This window comes from Ciconia boyciana, chromosome 4, assembly GCF_034638445.1.
Source record: "Ciconia boyciana chromosome 4, ASM3463844v1, whole genome shotgun sequence".
Lineage (NCBI taxonomy): Eukaryota > Metazoa > Chordata > Aves > Ciconiiformes > Ciconiidae > Ciconia > Ciconia boyciana.
The window spans coordinates 16,385,186-16,407,048 of NC_132937.1; the positions used below are offsets into that span (position 1 = coordinate 16,385,186).

The window sequence follows — 21,863 nt, forward strand, 5'->3', positions numbered from 1 at the left end:
TCCTCTGTTCAAGAGAGAGGATATAGAGGGCACACACCACGGGGCACCCTATGGTTTTACCTGCGTGACCATGGAGAGGACATGAGGAAGTGGGATGGAAAACCTACCTCGACCCTAGAGGCGTGGGTACGTGAGTTGCAAGGAAAAACAATCACCAAAGGGGGTTCTTCCAGGAAAATTGCTGCTCCGGTTTCCAGTGGACAGTTCCCCAGACAGAGTAAAAGGGCTGATCTTACTCCTGATTTTAATGAAGGAGCTCCTGACTTGTATATACAGGAAGTAGGTAATGACTACTATGACCAGGACTAGAGGGAGCCAGGAGATCTAGTTTTTAGGAATAAAATGGCAAGATGGAAGTCGTCAGATCCCAATGGATGTGATTAACAAAATAACAGCCATGTCTCCACCAACTAGCAAAAAAGAAATACAAGCTTTCTTAGGCATTGTGGGTTTTTGGAGGATGCATATTCCAAACTACAGTCTGATTGTAAGCCCTCTCTATCAAGTGACCTGGAAGAAGAACAATTTCCAATGGGGCCCTGAGCAACGACAAGCCTTTGAACAAATTAAATGGGAGATAGTTCATGCAATAGCCCTTGGGCCAGTCCGGGCAGGGCAAGACATAAAGAATGTGCTCTACACCACAGCCGGGGAGAATGGCCCTACCTGGAGCCTCTGGCAGAAAGCACCAGGGGAGACTTGAGGTCGACCCCTAGGGTTTTGGAGTCGGGGATACAGAGGATCCGAGGCCTGCTATACTCCAACTGAAAAAGAGATATTGGCAGCATATGAAGGGGTTCGAGCTGCTTCAGAAGTGGTTGGTACTGAAGCACAGCTCCTCCTGGTACCCCGGCTGCCGGTGCTGGGCTGGATGTTCAAAGGGAGGGTCCCCTCTACACATCATGCAACTGATGCTACGTGGAGTGAGTGGGTTGCACTGATCACACAATGGGCTCAAATAGGAAACCCCAATCGCCCAGGAATCTTGGAACTAATTATGGACTGGCCAGAAGGCAAAGATTTCGGAATATCGCCAGAGGAGGTGGTGACGTGTGCTGAGGAGGCCCCACTGTACAATCAACTACCAGAAAATGAGAAGCAATATGCCCTGTTTACTGATGGGTCCTGTCGTATTGTAGGAAAGCATCGGAGATGGAAAGCTGCTGTATGGAGTCCTATACGACAAGTTGTAGAAACTGCTGAAGGAGACAGGGAATCGAGCCAATTTGCAGAAGTAAAGGCCATCCAGCTGGCTTTAGACATTGCTGAATGAGAAAAGTGGCCAGTGCTCTATACTGCCCTGTACTGACTCATGGATGGTGGCAAATGCCCTGTGGGGGTGGTTACAGCAATGGAAGCAGAGCAACTGGCAGCGCAGAGGCAAACCCATCTGGGCTGCAGCATTGTGGCAAAATATTGCTGCCCAGATAGAGAACCTGTCTGTAAAAGTACATCACGTAGATGCTCATGTACCCAAGAGTCAGGCCACTGAGGAACATCAAAACAACCAGCAGGTGGATCAGGCTGCTAAGATGGAAGTGGCTCAGGTGGATCTGGACTGGCAACATAAGGGTGAATTATTTATAGCTGGGTGGGCCCATGACCCCTCAGGCCATCAAGGAAGAGATGCAACATAGAGATGGGCTCGTGATCGAGGGGTGGACTTAACCATGGACACTATTGCACATTCATGGATAACCTGTGCAACATGCGCTGCAATTAAACAAGCCAAGCGGTTAAAGCCTCTGTGGTATGGAGGGCGATGGCTGAAATATAAATATGGGGAGGCCTGGCAGATTGATTATATCACACTCCCACAAACCCGCCAAGGCAAGCGCTATGTGTTTACAATGGTGGAAGCAACCACCGGATGGCTGGAAACATATCCTGTGCCCCATGCCACTGCCCGGAACACTATCCTGGGCCTTGAAATGCAAGTCCTGTGGCGACATGGCACCCCAGAAAGAATTGAGTCAGACAACGGAACACATTTTCGAAACAGTCTCATAGACACCTGGGCCAAAGAGCATGGCATTGAGTGGGTATATCACATCCCCTATCATGCACCAGCCTCTGGGAAGATTCAACGATACAATGGACTGTTAAAGAGTACGCTGAGAGCAATGGGTGCTGGGACATTCAAACATTGGGATACACATTTAGCAAAGGCCACCTGGTTAGTCACCACTAGGGGATCTGTCAATCGAGCTGGCCCTGCCCAATCAAAACTGTTACGCACTGTAAAAGGGGATAAGGTCCCTGTAGTGCACATAAAAAACATGCTGGGGAAGGCAGTCTGGGTTACTCCTGCCTCAGGCAAAGGCAAGCCCATTTGTGGGACTGTTTTTGCTCAAGGACCTGGGTGCACTTGGTGGGTAATGGGAAAGGATTGGGAAGTCCACTGTGTACCTCAAGGGGATTTGATTTTGGGTGAGAATAGCCAATGAACTAAATGGTATGATGGTAATTGCTATATAATACTGTATGTCATCTCTTTTATGGTGGCTATATGCCATATCAATGGTATTTCAGTAAGAATCACCCAGATTAATGAAGAATGAACTTTGCTGAAAGCAAGCAAAGTGCAGCAGTGATGGAACCAGAACTGGCTTCAGCATGCAACAATCCAACACCACACACCCTCTCTCCTGCCCTGAAGGACTGTTATGACAGATGGAGCCCAAAGTCATGGACTAAATGAACTCAACGGACATTTTAGAGGGATGGCCCATAGACCAAGGGAATGATAGCTGTGTGTATATATCAAAAGACAGGGAAAGTGGTGGTGATTAATTGGAATGTATTGGAAAGGGTAGAACCTGGGCATGACGTAGATGGTATAGAATAAGGGGTGGATACTGTCCTGGTTTTGGCTGGGATAGAGTTAATTTTCTTCCTAGTAGCTGGTATAGTGCTGTGCTTTGGATTTTAGTATGAGAATAATATTGATAACATGCTGATGTTTTGGCTGTCGCTAAGCAGTGTTTACATTGGTCAAGGACCTTTTTTTTCCTTCAGCTCCCCATGCTCTGCCAGGTGCCCAAGAAATGGGAGGGGGCACAGCCAGGATAGTTGATCCAAACTGGCCAAAGGGCTATTCCATACCATAGGATGTCATGCCCAGTATATAAACTGGGGTAGTTGGCCGGGGGGAGTAGCGATCGCTGCTCGGGGACTGGCTGGGCGTCAGTCGGCGGGTGGTGAGCGGTTGTATCTTTTTTGTTTTCCCCTTTTTTCCCCTCCCTTGGGTTTTGTTCCTCTCTCGCTCTCTCGTTGTTTTCCTTCTCATTATAATTCATTATTATTATTATTATTTTGTTCCAATTATTAAACTGTTCTTATCTCAACCCATGAGTTTTCTTACTTTTGCTCTTCCGATTCTCTCCCCCATCCCACTGGGGGGGAGGGTGAGCGAGCGGCTGTGTGGTGCTTAGCTGCCAGCTGGGGCTAAACCATGACATACCCCCACTCAGAGAGGATGAAATATCTGCATTGACTCCCAGCTCTGCAGTTTACACTGGTCTGTCAGACATGTACAACATCTTTTCCTAAAGATTTATAATTCCCTCTTGTCTAGACAGCCTCTTCATGATAATGGACATGTTTACATGGCATAGAGATTGTGCCTGTCTACATTACAGACTTGCATCCTTGGAGACTAGTCTGGAGAACATTTGTCCCTTGGCTTGCATGTCTCGATTTACCTGGAAAACAGTGAGATAGTATGTGGGGGAGTGTGTGGAAAAGGGTGCTTAGCGTTCCTGAGGTCTAGTGTGGGTGATGAGGTAGTGCCAGGGTCTGTGCTGAGACCTGGGAACTCAGAAAAGCCTCCCTTTCCCCTGCTTCAGGCACAGTCCATGTGAGCTTGATGTATGACTTTTTAATGATTTAGTGGGTCTGTGGAGTAGTGTTCTGCATTGCTAATATGGAGTGCTGCTGCTCATACATTGCATTGCCTTTGTTCTGCTTTTGCAAAAAGAAAAGTAATTTTTTTTCCCCTTCTGTATTCTTTCTTCACATTAGTTTTAAGTTTTAGATTTTCAATAAGGCTGTATGGAATGTAGTCTGGAAAAAGCTAAAAATGGTAGCATGCTGTAGGATTCTGCATCCTCACGTGGCTTAAGACTTATTTTTACTGGCTGGAATGTGCTGCATGCTTCAGTGCTGCTGCTTTGTTCTCTAACGGCACTGGTCTTATGGAAGCCTAAACTAGGAACATATACATCTGGGAGGAAAACCAGTAATCCACTGTAATTAACACCAATGGCCCGTATGTTGGCCTTGCATCACACTAGCTCCTCTGTTCATGCTGCTGCTTTTTTTTTTTTTAAAAAACATCAGAGGTGTAGCACTGCTCTAACAGCTGTCCAACACAACTATGAGCTGGGCAGCTCTTCCTCTAAGACCTGTAGTAGATGTGTGAATGTTTCCAAAGTTTTCTCCTTCATAATTGCTGAATTTTCACGCTGTGTTAATCTGTTGGTTTAAGCTGTGGCAGCCTGTTACAGGGAACAGCAGTAGAACACTTGTCTGAAAATTGTTCTTTTTGCAGAAAGCACAGACCCAGCTGAAGCTGCCCATTGTACCTTCCCTTCAGAGGCTCATGATTTACCACTGGGCTTACCAGGCCCTTGCTACCCTTGCCGATCACCCTCTCATGCCACTAATCTGGCAGAAATTCTTCCTCCTTTACCTTCACCGACCAGGACCACAGTATGGGTAGGTCTGATCGTAAGGGCTCTAGCTGATTAGCAAGCACTAATAAGTTTGTTCTGCAAGTGAGATTAAGTGCCTCATACTAAGACTGCACCTGAAAGCAGTGGGTACCAGCAACTTCTCTAGACAGTCAATTTATTTTCAGAGATGCTGATTTGACACTTGCAACAAGACTTTGTGCTTTTTTGTTCATTTTTAGATTACCTGTAGATGGCTGTATTGGAAGACGTTTTTTCCAGAGTGCAGCTCATGTTAATTTACTAAATGAAATGAAGCAGCGCTTAATAGAGGTAGTAGACTTTCACCATGCTGCCAGTAAAGCACTAAGGGTGAGTCCTGCAGAGGGCAGTGACAGATCACCAGAGAAGGCAAGCTGCTCACTAGATTATCTGACTTCACAAGAACTGCATAAGGAACTTGTCAGGTAAAAAAAGCTTCCCCAGTTCAATCTCATTCAGTGCAACCACCTGAGCAACTACTAGAGCACAGTTTTAGTTGGGGGAGACATGAAGGGATGTGACCCTTGCCTGACCTAGATGTACTGCAGGCACTTGTTATATGCGTATTTGTGATCAAATCTGTTCCTCTGTTGATAAAACTTGTTTTGTTTGAGGGGGAGCTGATTTTACTACTAAAAATAAAACATTGTTGATAGAGTTGTCACTGCCCTTAGGGGAGAGCTTTGCTTTTTAATTAATGGTATCCCCATGCTAGTAAAATATTTGTTGTTTAGACATATCTGCTACCAGTATGTACATCGCTAGCTATAAATGTAAAATGCTACTTTGTGTTAATACATCTGTTTGTCATAGACCAGGGCCTAAGTGTATATCTGAGTAAGATTACTTCATAAGGGAATTTACTGGGGACTTCAACACATGATTCAGTTAGTGCAGTTTACCCAGTTAGCATGCTGAAGTTGAGCTGTGACAAATGTGTTCTGTGCCAGCTGGAAAGTGATATGTCTGCTTAACCAAAACCTTGGCACAAGACTGTTGTCTTGTGTTGGAGTAGGCTAAGGAGATGGGCATGGTCACTCGCTGTGACTCAGCTGATGAACGCTCACTTTTGTAAGGGGTGGTAACTTGTAAGAGCTACATATCTCATGCATGCTGAAACTGTAGCTATGCTGTTCAGAAGTCCGTGGTTCTGTTACACAGAGACTTTTGGTCTGAGAAGTCTACCTTAAGAAATATTTGCAGTATTACAGTATCTGAATATTCCCAGAAACTAGTTGAAAGGGTTGTTTGGAAAGAGCCCCTTGTTCAGGGGTTTTGGGCATATGGGATCTGAGCTGCTTTTAAGTGCTTCTCCCACAGCAATCAGTAGGTACTGTACAACCAAACAAGGGAGATCATAAATCCTCCTTGGTAATTTGTGGAAAAAAAAAAAAATCCAGAGATGCTCACTGGGTGTAACTTGATTAATTTTTTCAGTCTTTTATTTCAAAGGAGTTCCCCACTCCAACATAAAACCAGATTGCTCTACAGCCAAGTAAATCTTACACTCAGGAAGTTTAAGACCACCTAAACAGGAGGGAAAACATTGGTAGAGGTCATCAGAGCTGACTCTTGGAACTAGACTACTTCCATTTTTTCACCAATGACACTGATACAGAAAACAGGAGTTTGCTAGTGATATTTAATACCACAGTGCAAAGATTTAATGGTATTCTAGTTCTCCCTTGTATTTAATCAGGAAAGCTTGGATGGTATGATTATAAAAAGGGTATCCTTCCTATAAAAAGTGATGCCAGTTGAAGAAAGAAGTATATTTATGTTAAAGTACAGTGTTAGTAGAGGAGGAAATGGGAATAAACTAGCCATGAATTTGAGTCTGACCAGAAATTAAAAGATATAACTCAGGTGTGAGCTTTTAGAGCAGGCACTCTGGAGTAAAGGCATGGGGTGAGAAGCCAAATGTGCTCAGATGTACTCTTTTTTTTTTTTTTCTTCATTGGTCTCTTGAATGGGGTTGTCAATATGATTCCCTGATGTAAGAGACACTTCCAGTCCTGGGTCACGTTTGCTAATTCACATAAATGTTCTCCTTTTCAAAATTTGTCCTGTTACTCTTGGTTATTGCCCTTCATATTTTTCTACTGCTGGTCTTTGAACTGACACTTAGTAAGCTAGTCACAAAGCATCTGAAGCATCTACGTTCTGAGCCGTGTCACCTTGTAGCATGATTTGTTGCCTTAACTCTAAACCCCAGGATGAGACTGCTGTGTAATACATGCTATGCATACAATTCAAGTTCACATTGATTTACTTTTTTCTTTTTTGTTTTTCTTCTCAGGCTTTGTAATGTTTTTGTTTTGTGGTTGGAAGAAGAAAGTTTCCAGAAAGGAGACACATACGTTCCTTCTTTACCAAAGCAATACAATGCACATAGACTTGCTAAAGCCATGCAGAATCAACAGGTGAAGTGCCAATGACATTGGCAATTTGGGATCCAAAATTCACTTCGCTTGTTAGTAGTGAATTTTGGATCCCAGATCTTGGGAGAGACTTGGTGTCACTGGTCTTTAATACATGTACAGCATGTATGGTAGTTTTACAGCTCTAACTTTTTTCCTAAAAATCCTGTGCTGTCACAAACTGTCTTCCTTTATATTTGAGCGAGGACTCATGAGTAGATTTCTTGCATATCTTAATGAGAACACAGTCCTTATTCTGTACTGTTCTGTAATTCTTTTTATGTTCTAAGATAATTTTAGAGAATTATTGATGTTGGAACTTTAAATGACAAAAGACTGGAAGTTGAAATATGCTCATGTTGGTAGTCTGTAATATGTCAGGTTCAAATATAAGTTAGTGAGTGGGAAGTGTATATTGTGGGAATTGTATATTAGGTTAGTATAGTTATACTAACCTAAAGAGTTAGTATAATTAAAAAACCTGTGTGAGGGGAGATTTTGGAAGGACATTTCCTCATGCCTGCTTTGTTTTGATTTCTCCAGTGTATGTGACTACTGGAAATGCAGCCTGCTTTAGCCTGATTACAGTTAATCATGTCATGATGTTTTAGACTATCTTGGTTTCCTCTGTGTTCCTTTTTTAGGAACAGAATTTTAATAATCTGTATCCTTTCTCTCTTATTTGTTAGAAATTATACTGTGTATGCTTGTCAGAATTCTTCTCCAAGTGTCACAAATGCTTTTCAGTGGCTTATCTGTATGTGATGATAATTCTGCAGCTTTTTTTCTTCAGTATAGACCGACCTCCCCCCCCCCCCCCCGTAATAATTTTCCTATGACTTAAAACTGCAGGGTCTAGTTTTATGTACTTACTTTAGTTCCCCAGCTACTGGGATGGATGCACAGTATATGGTACTGACCAAAATGGGAATGATAATTTAATTGTTTTGTGCTTTAGGATTTGTGGATGGAGTTTGTCAATGTTGAACTCATACACCATGAGTTTCAGGAAGCTCTAAACCTTTGGCTGCAGGTTCAGCTTGAATCACATACAGCCTGTGTTTTTGCAGGGCAAACAGATTTCACCAACCCTTTATTAGGTAAGAGATAAGAATGTTGGTAATGAAATTGGGCCAGAAAGAATTGTTAGGGTGTTGAAGCCCTGGTTTCTTTAGGAACATAATGATGTCTGTGAATAAAGATGTTAATACAGTTCGTTTTCTATAGGTACAGTATTTTGCATGAAGTTTTCATGGTGTTCTCGCCAAGATGCTCATGTGAGAGGCTAACATCGATGTTTTTGGTTTAAAGTTTGCCACATCACAGAACAGCAGGTCATGTTGTGCCTAGAGCTTCGTGAGTGAACTCCCCAAAGATTCCTCTGCACAGAGCATGCTCCAGACAGGGTGAATTTTCCTCAAGTTTAGAGAGACACAGCTGCAAGCAAAGGCAAAACCCACTGTAACTGAAAACAGAAAGATTGTCTCTGTTTTGTTGTTCCTAATGTCTTTCCTTGCTGTTTCCCTGGAATTTTGGCATGGTGAAAGGGTTGTTCTAGCACACAAGGGGATAATAGTCATGGTAGGTATATTAAGGATATGATGAGATTAGATTTTTGGGGGCTGATTAAAAAAGGGGAGGGAGGGAATAGAAGGAAACTGGAGTAGTTTCATAGGTGAATTGGCACTGTTTGGGCAAAGGAACTGAATGGGAATCGGGAGAAGGAGAGAGCTGACCTGGAGAGAGGCTGCACTTTGGGGAGAAATTGGAGCTGACAAGACTAGAGATGAGGATGAATTGTAGGGAAAGGAAGACAAATTTGCCTTAGCAGACTGGGTCTGGGAGCCTCTGTCAGATGAGGGGAATAAATGGGGTGATAAGAGGAAAATTGGAAGGGTAGAAGGTAGGAGTGACTGGGGGAAACAAGGAAAGCAATGGAGCCTTGGATCCTAATGTTTGTGTGATGAAGCTGGTCATGAAAATTAGCTGTGTGAAATAAACTTTGTCAACAAAAGTAGGAAGATTAGTTAGGTGACTTTTTTTTCTTTTTTAAAGGGAGGAATCCTGAGAAATATGTCATGTTAAACATGTTTCATGCAAAAAAGTAATGTTTTTGTTCAGTTTCTCCTAAACTTTTCTTATTGACAAAACTTGCTTTTCCTTTCTTTTCTAGCCAAAGAGAGGATAATGAATAATTTGAAGAAGTTTGATAATCCCAAGCCCCTTCTTCCGCTCCAGACGATGAAAGCTCCTGTGCCAGTTATTTCCTCTGCCAGTCTAGTAAGTCAGAAAGAAGCAATTCAGCTCATGGCATGTCACTGCAAGATGTTAAGGTCCATGCACAAGTAAGACACAGCTGTGTTTCCCTCTGCCTCACTAGCGTGTCTAGCAGTGTTTTCAGGTGCCCTTTACAGCAGCCTCATTTGTGGTGGTGGCACAAGACTGTCAGTACTTGACTTCTGCTTCTTGTCTCAGTGTTGTGTTGGTTTGGTGGTGTGTGTGTTTTTTGTTTTTTTTTTGGCTGGTTGTGTGTTTTTGTTGTGTGTGGTGTTTGGTTCCCCCCCCCCCCCCTTGGCTATCATGTTGTTATTCCACTCCTTTAACTAAGATAAGACTACACAGGTCTTATCTAATGACTGAGATTACATCAGCTGAAATCGAAGTGCTACAGTTTCATTTCTCATTTGGCATACATCTTAAAATAAAGCCTCCCTTTAGCCTAGATTTGTTGACAATAAGTTAGTTAACCCTTTTGCACTAATGTAGTAGCTGCAGTGTGAGGCACTGGAACCCCCAAGAGAGAAATCTGATTTCTGGGACTATTAGCTTTGTGTGTGAAAGAGAAGAGACTTTCTGTTTTTAATATTCCTACTAAGAGAATCCAGCTGAAGTATTTTCAAACACAGCTGACAAATCTATAGCTATTCTTGCCCAGTGTAGTCATTTAATATCAATATTATTATAAAAAAAAAAAAAGAAAAAACCCAAACAAAAAAACCCCCAAAACTCGCTAAGCCCAAGAGAGGATGCGTCTAGACAATTACAGCAGCAATTTTAGATGGGCTTTTTTTGTTGACTGAATCATCCCACAGTGCAGCGTTTTTTATCTGGTGGAAAATTGCATTTTCTATGGAGGGTGATCTATTTAATTTCCTTACAGGTTGTCATATAGAATAACTAAAAAACTCATGCAGACTTGAGTAGTTTTGTTCTTATGAACCTATTTCTTTATTACTTTGAAGTGCTATTACTTTGAAATTTTAACTCAATTTCATTTAATAACCTTTTATGTTTTCTAGGAAAGTGTCACGAGTCTTTGTACAGCACATTAAATTGAAGTTTCATCTCTTGCTTATAAATTCTTATTATTACTGTTTTCACTAAAGATTTTGGTAACTTTATCAATAAATGCTTTTCAGAACTGCAGCTCTCTGGGAATCTCAGCATGTTGCCCTCAATAGTGAAATATTGGATACAGTACCGAAGCTGTATGTCAATCGGGAAGAGCAGATCACCCTCCATTTAGAGTGCTGCGGAACTTCAAATAAAGGCTGCCAGGGAGCAGCTCTTCTAACAGTCCAGGTTAGAGATATGGCATCACTTGTGTTTTGGGGCTGTTGGACATGAATAATGGAAGTGAAATGACTGAATGGTTACAAGAATGGTAGCAGTTGACCAAATAAACCCATACACACATAATAGTTACCTGAAATACCTAATATGTAATGCTCAAAAGGAGATGCAGATCAACAGCTGAAAAATAAGTTGTTGCATAAAATTAGTTTTGCTCATAGCATCCATTCTAAACTGCTTCCCGATGTGTGAATGTGGGAATATGCTCACTGATAGGAATAGAAGCATGAAAATGTTTATAGAAATATTTCCATGTTGCTTGGTATATGAATTTCTTGACCCCCTCTAAGTTTCAGTCCCTGTGGATTAAAAGTCCTACATAAAAGACATGAATTATATTAGTGTGTGATAATTAAATAGGAACATGACCAAGGATGTGTGCTTGGGCACGATGTACTGAATCTGATCAAAACTTTCAGGGGAAAACCATCTATATTCAGAGTTCTCTTACCGGGCTCTGCTTCATTTTTTACAAATAGGTGCAACATCAAAGAATTTTAGCAAAAGATATTATTCTGAAATGAGTATGTGTCTTTTTGTCATTTAGTTTGAAGGGAAACATAAAAATGAAGCAGTGAGCCAGCAGCTTCATGCTTTGCGTAAAGAAGTGAGACAACTGCAGGCAGAAGCTACGAAGCCACCTTCTCTGGGTGTTATGGAAGCAGCAGTACATGTGAAAAATTTTATAACGTAGGTTGTTCAGACACTTTTAGGTAGTGATGTTTTATATTTCTTTCTGTGTATTAGAGTTAAAATGTGGAACCTGTTTGTGTGGTTTTCGTAATGCTTATCAGCTTGGGTCAACAACAGAGCTGGAATCCTGAGACTTGTATGTTTGTGACACAGACTTCTAAAGGAATAACTCTGTATTATCAGAAGAGCTATAACTGGTGGTTGTTCAGCCTCCACAGGGCACACAGTATTGTTTTCTACTTCAATTTATTGTACTGTGTATCAGAATAGCCCTTCTAACCCTGCAAAAGCATGCTGAGTGATGACAGGGATGCTGTGTTAAACTTCAGGAAATGGCAAACTTGTACCACAGCTGTTTCAGCCATAGGCTAAACTATATGTGTTTTAACATATCTCTCTCTAGGTTTTTCCCTCTAATAGTGCAGGAAGTAGTTCTTTAATAGAGAGTTATGAGTTGAAGTAGCTTTTCAATATGTGAAACAAAATCGTGCAATGGAAGAGGACTATGTAATATCACTTTTTTGGGAGGGTGTGTGAATAAATGGATTAGTCCAAGGCCCTCTTCCTCTTGAAGGCCTTTTAGAGCTCATCCCAGAGGTCCAGTTTTGCAACACCATTCTTCTCAATCTTCTAGATTTCTGCTGGGATTCTTTTAGTGTAGTGGGTTTCCTACAGAGCATGCTTGCTGTACAAGTAAAAATAGTTGATTACTATTTCTACACATTCATTCTTGATCACTAATCTGAAAAATTCTGTGGATGAGCTAGTTCTTGGGATTTACATCTGTGGAATTGCATGTTCTTCATGTTTTAATTCAGACTCAGTGAAGATGGGAGCTTGAGCTCAATAAAACATTTATTTGGCAAAACACAATAAAAGATTGATTCTGTTTTAAGTCTCTTATTGCCGAGCCTGTTAAGTAAAATGAGGTAAATTTTCTTGCAGTACAAATGTAGTTGAGATGGCCTAAGAACGTGACAAACACATGATTTGAGGGAGAAACCTGTTGTAACTATGCTGTGAAAAAACTTTTGATGATCACTTTCTGACTCTGATTATGGAGACTTTCTAAGGTTTGGAGGTACCCATTTCAGGCAGCAAAATTACTTGAGCTAAACCTGGGACTGTTCAGCCTGGATATGAGAAAGCTCAGGAGGTTCTCATCAATGTATAGAAATACCTGAAGGGAGGGTGCAAAGAAGATGGAGCCAGGCTCTTTTCAGGGGTGTCTAGTGACAGGACAAGAAGCAATGGGCACAAACTGAGATACAGGAGGTTCCCTCTGAACATCAGGAAACCCTCTTTTACTGTGAGGGTGACACAGGCTGTCCAGAGAGGTTTTGGAGTCTCCATCCTTGGACATACTCAAAAGCTATTTGGACACAGTCCTGGGCAGCTAGCTGTAGGTGGCCCTGCTTGAGTAGGGGGGTTGGTCCACATGTCCTCCAGAGGTCCTTCCCAACCTCAACCATGCTGTGACTCTGTGAAACCATGCTTGATTATCATGTAAGCCAGAAATACCCATCTCAAGGCTATATATTTGCAAGAAACCTTTCTTTATTGTCACAGATTATTTTCCATATGTAAACTTAATCTGCTCTTTTTTTTTCCAGGGCCTTAATAAATATCTACAAGGTGCAGCCTATGCCTGCAATTAAGAAAGTCGGAATTAGTTTGTTTTTTACATTAGTGGAATATGTGTGTGGTGAAACTCAATGCAGTCCTCCCACAAGGCAGTTCTTCACATCCTGCATCGAGATTCTAGGCCAAGTGAGTTTCTTCTCTGATTTTTGAATGCCTAATGCTTGTCCCAATGCCTGCTGATATTGGGGGTCTAAAACATTCAGAAGCCTGAAAATTAACTTCTGAGCTTCTATCCTATTTTCCTTTCAACTAATTGTGTAGTATACACAGTCTTTAGGAGAGTTTAAGCTTGCATATAAGCAAAATAAAAACTGTTGCTCTGAGATGCCTGTTTAGTGCTAATAAATGCTCACTCTATTAGTTAAATGCTAAGATAGGCTGGATTTTGGGGCAGGTAACTAAAGTTTGGGTACTTCCAGTGTGTAAAAGAGTGTTTTAGCATGTATTTTGCTGTTATCGATAATTTTTTAGCTGACATATATCTTGTCAACCTCTCTTCTACAGCCTTGCAATAAATATTCTTTGTGTAGAGAGTTAGCCAGAAGTTTGCTGGTAGAGCACATAAGTGCTTGTTGTTTTTGGTAATATTTGCCGTGGGGAACACATTATGTGGGTGCTCTAAGAAAAAGCATTAGCCTCTGCTTTGGGTCCAGGCAGTTATTTTTATCTCTTAAATACAGTTTGTTTCAATGTGCAGCTGTCCTTAAGCACCTTTAACAGCTGAGGTGCTGAAGAGCTCTCCATGGGCATAGTTCTGTTTAAACTTTTCCTAGTGTCAGGCAGGGCTGCTGAAATCTGGATTCATTTTCTTTTGTTAACCCATCAGAAAAATTGGATTTCTAGGTATTTTTATGCAGTGTGTATGGTCACAAGTGCTGTTCTTAAGTGTGTTAGGGAAACATGTTTGTTTTACTTTGTATTTTGTGGAACAGCAGTATTTAGTTGAGGTTGATCTACTACAGTCTGTCATTTGTGAGAAAACTTTTATTTTTTTAAAAGGACCAAAAATTGTGCTTGTCTTGACAGAAAGCTCTAAGAGTTGTTTCCCCCCCCCAATAGATTCATACTAGGCCTTTTTTCTCACCATTCCTGATCTTTCCTCAGGTGTTCATCAGTGGGACCAAGTCAGAGTGCAAATGTTTCCTCCAGACAATCCTGCAGAATCAAAGGCTCTGTACTCTTCTTTCTTTACTTCACTCCTGTTGCCTCTCCCAATGAATTTGTGACTTTATATGAAAAAGTTGTGGCCTTTCTGAGTGAGGATAACAGTGATGATGTCTTCATGCTGCTGACAAAGGTAAAGTACTCGTGAATACTGCGTCTGGTTTGTGGGTTGCTTTTGTGGGTGGTCTTTCCCTGAAGACTGTGACTTTAGGCTAAGGAAGAAAGAGGTGCAAATCTGGTACTTTAAAATAACACTGACAGATTCTATAGATCTGTGTTGCTCATTCTGAATGGTATGTGCTGTATTTAAGCTCAAGAGGGGCTGGAGTTAAAAGCAAGTGGGAAGCTTAAACTACCCTTTCCTGCCCAGATAGCATTAGTGTGTGCTTCCTAGGCCTCACTCTTCAGTGGACTCTTACTCTTGAAATTAAAGCAGGCTCTCGATGGCTGCTGCCTGATATCTCTGCAGAGACGTTCATCAAAATAGCCAGTGAATCCCAGGTATCTTAAAAATAAAAACAAAAAAAAAATTGGGAAGAGTGTCTTAATCTTTCATGTCCGTTTGGCACCCATGTCCTTCCTACCTATCTTAAAACATACAGAGTTAGGTAAGAGCAAGTGATTTGCATATCTCTTGTTTCAGGGCTGCATGATGCTGTCTGTGTGTATTGTCAGTGGAGAAATTTCTATTATACTTAGGCTTTGATATCGCTCTGATTCTCTTCGTTAGTTACACAGAGACAGGGTTTGACAGCTGTGAATAGCAGGCAGTCTGTTTTGGGCATGACTCTGAGCTGTCCTTAGTGGCAATGATCAGCATTGTCCCTGCTGACCTAGGTCTGAACAGATGGCCTAGAGGGTACAAAAGCTTTGCACCTCTACCTGAAAATTTATAGACTATGGAGATTAGCCCAGTCTAATGTTTGTAAGTGTGTGTTTGGCAGTAGTACGGAAGTGTGGAAATTGATACACATCTTTATGAATCGGAGAACCCCTGCCAAGGGTTGTTTCATAAATTCAGGGACTTGTGCAATATGCTAAAGCATAATCTTTGAAGAGTGTTACCATGGTTTTGAGTTAGGGATAATGAGGTGCAAATTCATTAGGTTTTTCATAAAAACGTCAGGATTTTTTTAGCCTGACAATTTCTCCCTCCTCCTAAAGGTGTTGTGGCTGTTAAAGCTTCTACTTATAAATGCTTCCTGTCCTCTGTTCTAGTTTGACCTTACGCAATGGTTGAGTGTTGCTAAGCCACTGCTGTCTGAACGTACCAAGCTTCTGGAGTCTATTCACTTGGCTCTCAATGCATGTGGCCTTGAGCCTGAAGAAGAGATTTTGATGCCATTTAATATCTTCTGCAAGCATTGGACTAACCTTCTCCAGTATCAGTTCCCTGATCACTATAATGATTTCCTAAGATTGTTTGTGCAAAGTGAGTATCTAAATTGTTGCATACTAAACCTTTCATACAGAACTCTTCTGCCTTAAAAATGACCTGCATGCAGTAGCGTTAAATAGCAACAAATATGAAGTGATTTAAACTTTCTTAAGTTGCTATTTGCACTTTTATGTGCATGCTATGGGATATGTTTTTATTAGAGATATTTTAGCTCTACTAGGAAGAAACACTCTTCTGCAGATCAAAGTATACTTGTCTGTGACAACAGATTTCAGCCCATATTACAGGATAAGGGTGGAGGAAAGGTTTATTTTAATGGAAGCACTTGTTAATTATAATTATGCCACAGTCTGTAATGCAGCATCCTTGTTCTTCAGCACCCTTCAATGTCAAATTGAGAACTGGAATTATGGACACCTGGGACTGATACTGAAATCTGCTGAAAATGTCCTGGTTGACATTAGATGCTACCTATAATCTGCTGTGTGCCTGTAACATGAGAACAAAAGTACTTATTTTCTGTTAAACTGTGTGCTGAGGCAGCAACTGTCTCTTAATAGGTGTTTGTAGCCAGGGATGTACTAAGTGCCTGGGAAACTCTCTAAGAAGAGAGCATGTAGATGCCAAAAGGGAATGTTACTTATGTTTGGGAATTGGAGACATTTCTCACCCTTAAACTTGGGGCTTTCAAGCTATTGCTGTACCTAATTTTTTTTTTTATGTAGTAGGGAGCTCTAATTTCAACCTTTTCTGACTCATATTGAGAAAGGGACTAATATCCTTCTCCCGATTTTCACCAATGCATTCCCTTCTCTTTCTCCTAAGGCTCATCAGAGCAACTTCTAAGCCCTGACTGTTGGAAGGCATCACTTAAAGCTTTGGGATGTGGTTCACCTGCAACTGAACAGGGAAGCTTCAAGAAAAGTGATTCTACTGAAAGTCCTGTATTGCAGAATGCTGCAAAAATTCTCCTCTCTGCAGAACAGGTGGGTGCCTCTTTGGTTGATTTATTATGTTTTTCAGCTGAAGCAGATGCCCACCAGTGACAGATAACACTGCTGTGCAGTCTTTCTGTAGCTGATTAATAGTTTCCTTCTTTTCACAGGTTAGAGAGACAATAGAATGGCTTTTCACATCTTTCTGCAAACTCTGACTGGCTTTGATGGACTTTAGGACTTTTGGCCTGTTTTCAAAATGGAATCCTTATGTGGCTGAAGTGAATAAATTTCTGGAGTATCTTATTAAACGACTTATTGACACCAAAGTTGCCAATTTAGCCTGAGAGTCTGTTGGCAGTAACAGAATTCTAGCAGGTAATGTGTCTTAAAAGCAAATTACTTATGAACAGGCACTCAGTTTCTCTAATTTCCTCTGTTAAAGGCCATTCAAATATACAGTAAAATCTTCTTACTCTGCGTTTGTACAATGATGAGAACATTAAAATACAGATGGGAAATATTGATGCTACTTCATGGCCCTGTGGGACTTTATGCTTTATCTTTATGCCTGTTGGAGGAAGCTTGTTTATATTTGAGCTTGCTTTAAAATTGTTTTATGAAGAGATCATACTTTCTTCAAAGAAAAATAGTCTTTTGCACTGAGCAGAGGTTTGGGAATGAGGGACTAATGAATTTCATCATGGTGTGATTTTGATTTGGAGAAAATCACCAAAACACCTTTTATTTTAGTATATGCAGGCTTGAAGTGTGAATCATTATTACTCCGCACAGTCTCAGATGTGTTAAAGTGATAGTAATAAAACATTTAAGCAATGCAAAATGCTTATGATTGTTGTTAAAATAAACATTGTTAACCAGAGTTACTAATAAGCATATTGTCTTTTAAATTTTTATTTGACCAGGAAGAACTGATTAAATGTTGGAATAAGCAAAGGACATTGTATTAAAGTTTGGAAAAGTGTAATATGTTCACTGTTGCTAATTTGAGGGGAAAAAAAGCAACTTCTATGTTTTATTTTCTTCTAGCATTGCAGTCCTTGTATTCAGTCATTGCTGGACTCTTTAAACCATGGATACTGGTCTTGGATAAGGAAGATGCAAGGTATATATTGCATTTTAAAATTAAATTAGTTTTTTGCTCAAGTAAGGACTTTTACCCTATAAGAATGGCTTTCTTTGTTACCTGGTTCTTTTCTAATTCATGACTGTATTGTGACCTTCCATTAAATAGCTGTGATTTGTGTCATATCCTTAACAATTACAGAACTAATTCATGAGTTTAAGTCAAATTTTCCAAGACTTGGATTGAGTAATTGTTTTAGATACAAGAAATATAACCAATTATAGGTCAGGAAGCAGAGATGAGAAAAATATGAATTGCACTTAGTTCTGGAAGCAGTCAAATTTAAATTTTAGATTCCTTTTTTTTAGCTTCTGTAATACTGATAACTCCTTAGTTTAAAACAAAACAAAAAAGCCAAACAAATGTAACCCCAAATGCCAGTGACACATATAGAAACCTTGGACCAAATCAGTACTATGATGTCTTGTCTTGTGTACTTCTGTCTTCATATGGAGAGTTATTGGTAATGTTATACACTTAAATTTGTCTGTCTTCGGAAGCCAAAAGCTTTTTGAGCTGTGAGTGCATCTCCAGCATTTAATTAGAATGTTGACTGCAGGTGGTATGTGCTGTCATTCAGAAATTCCTGTGTTTTGGTATTTAATTCAGTTATGAAATGTCAAACAAGTAATTGCTGCTTACTCAATGGTATCGTGGCTCTTCAGTGTGACGTTAAAATATGTACCTCTTCTAAGGAAGAAACAGGCAGTTCTAAAGAGTTGAGTTTGAATTAAAGGACTGCTGATACCTACTATATTGATTTACTGTGTGCTACCTACTGTATTGATTTACTATGCTTTAGAATATTTAAATCGTTTAAGTGTTTATGATCTGTTTATGGTCTGGTAACTCAGCACTGAAATTTGTGTTGCTTCACTACTTCTGTTAAGTAACCAGCCCTGTTACCCTTGGTTAGAGAGTGACACTCCTGTAGCATCCACCATGGTCTGTTTGTTTACAGATTGCATCAAGCTTTTGCACGAGAGCTTTAAAGGTGGGTAAAGTCCCCACTGTTTTAACGTAATGGCACCTCCTGTTCTATCAGACCAAAAAAGACTTTTGATTGAGATGCGGGACATGAGGAGATTTTGTTTGTTATGAACTTTTAGCCAAGATGATCACTGCAGTGGTACCAGGAGCATTTATTTATTTCGTCCTTAATAGACAGTTTTTTTCCTTGGCAAGGGTAGATAGCGTGATTCATAAATGCATATCTGTCAGATAGCAAAGTTAATGTGAAGGAAGCCAAAACAAAATGAGCTGTCATGAAAAGTGCATGACTTCTTTCTAGGTCTCTATGTTGTTCCCATACAACATATGCAGTAGCATGTCACAGTGACCAATACATGTGTCTCAATAGCTAGTCTTGGGGGTAATTTAGTCTCCAGGACTGATAATTTTGAGCTCCTATTTAGCATTGCTTATTGTTCCTAATGTGTAGTTAGACATAGGAATGGAAAAAATTAATTTCACAATAACTCTTAACAACTTTTAGGGATGAACTAGATTCAAACTTATCTTGTAAAAATAAATAATTTAAAATATTGTGTGTTTTATAAAATTTGAGATAGATAAGATCTTTTTAAAAAAAACCCCAAACAACCCAACATAAAAGCAATAAAGTTCTACATGGAAGGAGTATTTTATAACTTCAGACTATTGTCCAGCAACTCTTCAAAAGATCAAGGAAGGGCATGAAATCATAAGTTTCCCCACTTACTGATTTGGAGAAAAAAATCTGAAAGCTTAAAAATGTGCTTTTTTTAATTATTATTTGACAAATGTATTTTACTGTAACTTGCATTTATGGTTTTTCATCTTCAAGATTGGACTTCCTTCTGTAATCAAGCTTTCCCTGAATTTTTTCTGTTGTTAATTCAGCTGTTTTCTTTGAATCTAGATAAGCTGTTGCCAAGCCACCGTGGGGCTCTCTGGTTACATCTAATGCATTACTGTGAATGTTGCACAGCCCCCAAAATGCCTGAGTTTATTCTCTATACTTTGCATACTGAGTTCAGACGGCTTCCATGGAAGGAAATGCATCCAGACCAGATGCTTATGGAAGAGTTCTTGAAAGTGAGTACATTAGCATCTGTTGAATTAAGTTCATAATCAGTGTTGCCCTTGAAAATAACTGCAGAACTGGAGACAGTTCTTTAGCAAGTAAGCTTTTAAAGTTTATTGTAGTATTCACAGCTGCTCATTTTGTGACTGATTTTTGTGAAGGAGTGCTATTGAGTCTTATACAAAGTTGTAGGGAGCTGTAAAGCTGGCAGTCTTTGTAATCTGTCATTGCGCTGAATGCCTCATTTATTACATATATATTTAAGATGTATTTAGTTAGAGTTAATATATTTTACTATTGCCATGTTGTTCTCACTTCCAAGTTGTCTGAGACAATGTAAACCTGCAGATAGGTGTGGAAATGCTCCAGGATTTACTGCTTATCTGTTTGGGATGAGTTCTTCATGCAGTTCTAAACAGTCTCAGAGTTTCTTAATTTCTCTTCATTCTAAGAGAAATGGATGCAATCATGCAGCGAAGAGTTTGTAATAGATTATTTCTTTCTGGTTTGCAGTAGCTTGGTATTCTGTACTGGTTGTTTGAGAGGCTTAGAAAGTTACATGTGCAACTCTTCTGGTGGGGGGCAAAATGATGGAGAAGCAGTGTCTGTCTACTCCTCTGCTGACCTAAAATGCTGCTGTGGATTTATGGTTGGCTAAGGAGTTAAAAGGTATGAAAGTATTTATATCTTACATTGTTTTATGTACCTGTTTTTTTTTTTCCTTTCTAGATTGAAAGAGGCAGCCCCAAGAGCTGTTTCTTATTCTTGGGTTATGTTTTATGTGAAATAAACTGGGTCAGTGTCCTCTCTGATGCCTGGAATCCCAACCCTCATCCTCAGACTCACAACATGATTGTCTGTTTGCTGTATATGATGGTCCTGTTGGCAAAGGAGGAACAACTTATAGGCAAAGAGGTAATTTTTGAAAAGGTTCATACCTGTCTGTCTTAAAAGAAGAATAATCCTTTGCTAGCAAGGACACAGGCTGTGATGACTTTCTGACTTGCAGAATGATTATCTCAGAAGTGCCTAGGTAAAATACCCCAAATAGTGTTCTAGAGATGGCCAAGACTAAATCCTTATGTGAGGCATTTTGTATAACTTCTGTGAGAAAAGAAGAGCTGCTGTTCGTTTTAAGAAGCTTCTGTAGGTGCTATGATTCAGTAGTGTTGTTGTAAAGTGTAGGCAAATAAATACAGACAGTTTCCTGGAGTTACAAAATGACTCTCCGGGTTTTGGAAAGAACAAATATATATGTTAGTTTCATTAGTGTTTTAAAAAATATATATTGTTATGTAAAACTACTGTGCAGTTGTTTTCATAGTTAAGTATGGGATGCTGCATAGTATGTCTTTCTTGTCTCTTAGGCCAGCCCTTAATTAAAATGTCTGTTTCCTTTTCTCATTCCTGGTTTTGGAGAGCCTTAGTTATAAGCACATGCAAAGTAGAGGTAGTATTAGCAAGAATTTACATATGCACCTATAATACATGTACGCATATATATATATGCACAATATTATATATAACTTAAGATGAAGCTTTTTCTGACAGCCTGAGTGACAAGGGTGTCTAGCATCAGCCGTCTGACTCAGGCAGTCTGCCGTGAGTGCAGGAGCAGCATTGGCTGTGGTGTTCATGCTTGTAGCACCTGTGGTGCTGTGAGAAGAATCAGGAGGCTCACTGAGTCACGTTTATTCTGTCACGGCCAGTCACGTAAATCTCCGCTGTGCCTTGCTTCTTTTTATGAGTGGCAAACATGAATGTGTGGAGGGATGGTAAGGAATCATTCATTTATGAAAAGCATATGCCTGGCTCTGTCTCTTACTGTGCATGTTCGTGATGTTTTCCAACTTGATCTTCAGTACTGGTCACACTTCAAGTTGGTTGTGTTAAGCACAACTCAGCAATGGGATTAGTCCCTGTGAGGTTAGGAGCAGCACTTGATCTGAGCGTAGTTTTTTTCATAGCTGTCTAAAAAGAAAATATTTGTCTGCTTGAACATGTTTTCTCAGGAGTTATAAGTAAGTGTTGTTCAGTCCTTACTCAGA

General features: G+C 40.2%; 1 protein-coding gene across 1 annotated transcript in view; it reads left to right on the forward strand.

Annotated features, from left to right (window-relative positions):
• The window catches only part of EPG5 (ectopic P-granules 5 autophagy tethering factor), a 58,464-nt gene that overhangs the window by 24,788 nt on the left and 11,813 nt on the right, over positions 1-21,863 (forward strand). Inside the window, 17 exon segments of the mRNA XM_072859641.1 lie at positions 4,553-4,719; positions 4,916-5,140; positions 7,015-7,138; positions 8,094-8,235; positions 9,309-9,480; positions 10,555-10,717; positions 11,316-11,458; positions 13,075-13,231; positions 14,210-14,292; positions 14,294-14,402; positions 15,488-15,701; positions 16,494-16,654; positions 16,774-16,981; positions 17,654-17,729; positions 18,641-18,744; positions 19,651-19,826; positions 20,545-20,730. Of these exon segments, the coding sequence (XP_072715742.1) occupies positions 4,553-4,719; positions 4,916-5,140; positions 7,015-7,138; positions 8,094-8,235; positions 9,309-9,480; positions 10,555-10,717; positions 11,316-11,458; positions 13,075-13,231; positions 14,210-14,292; positions 14,294-14,402; positions 15,488-15,701; positions 16,494-16,654; positions 16,774-16,981; positions 17,654-17,729; positions 18,641-18,744; positions 19,651-19,826; positions 20,545-20,730 (2,610 nt within the window).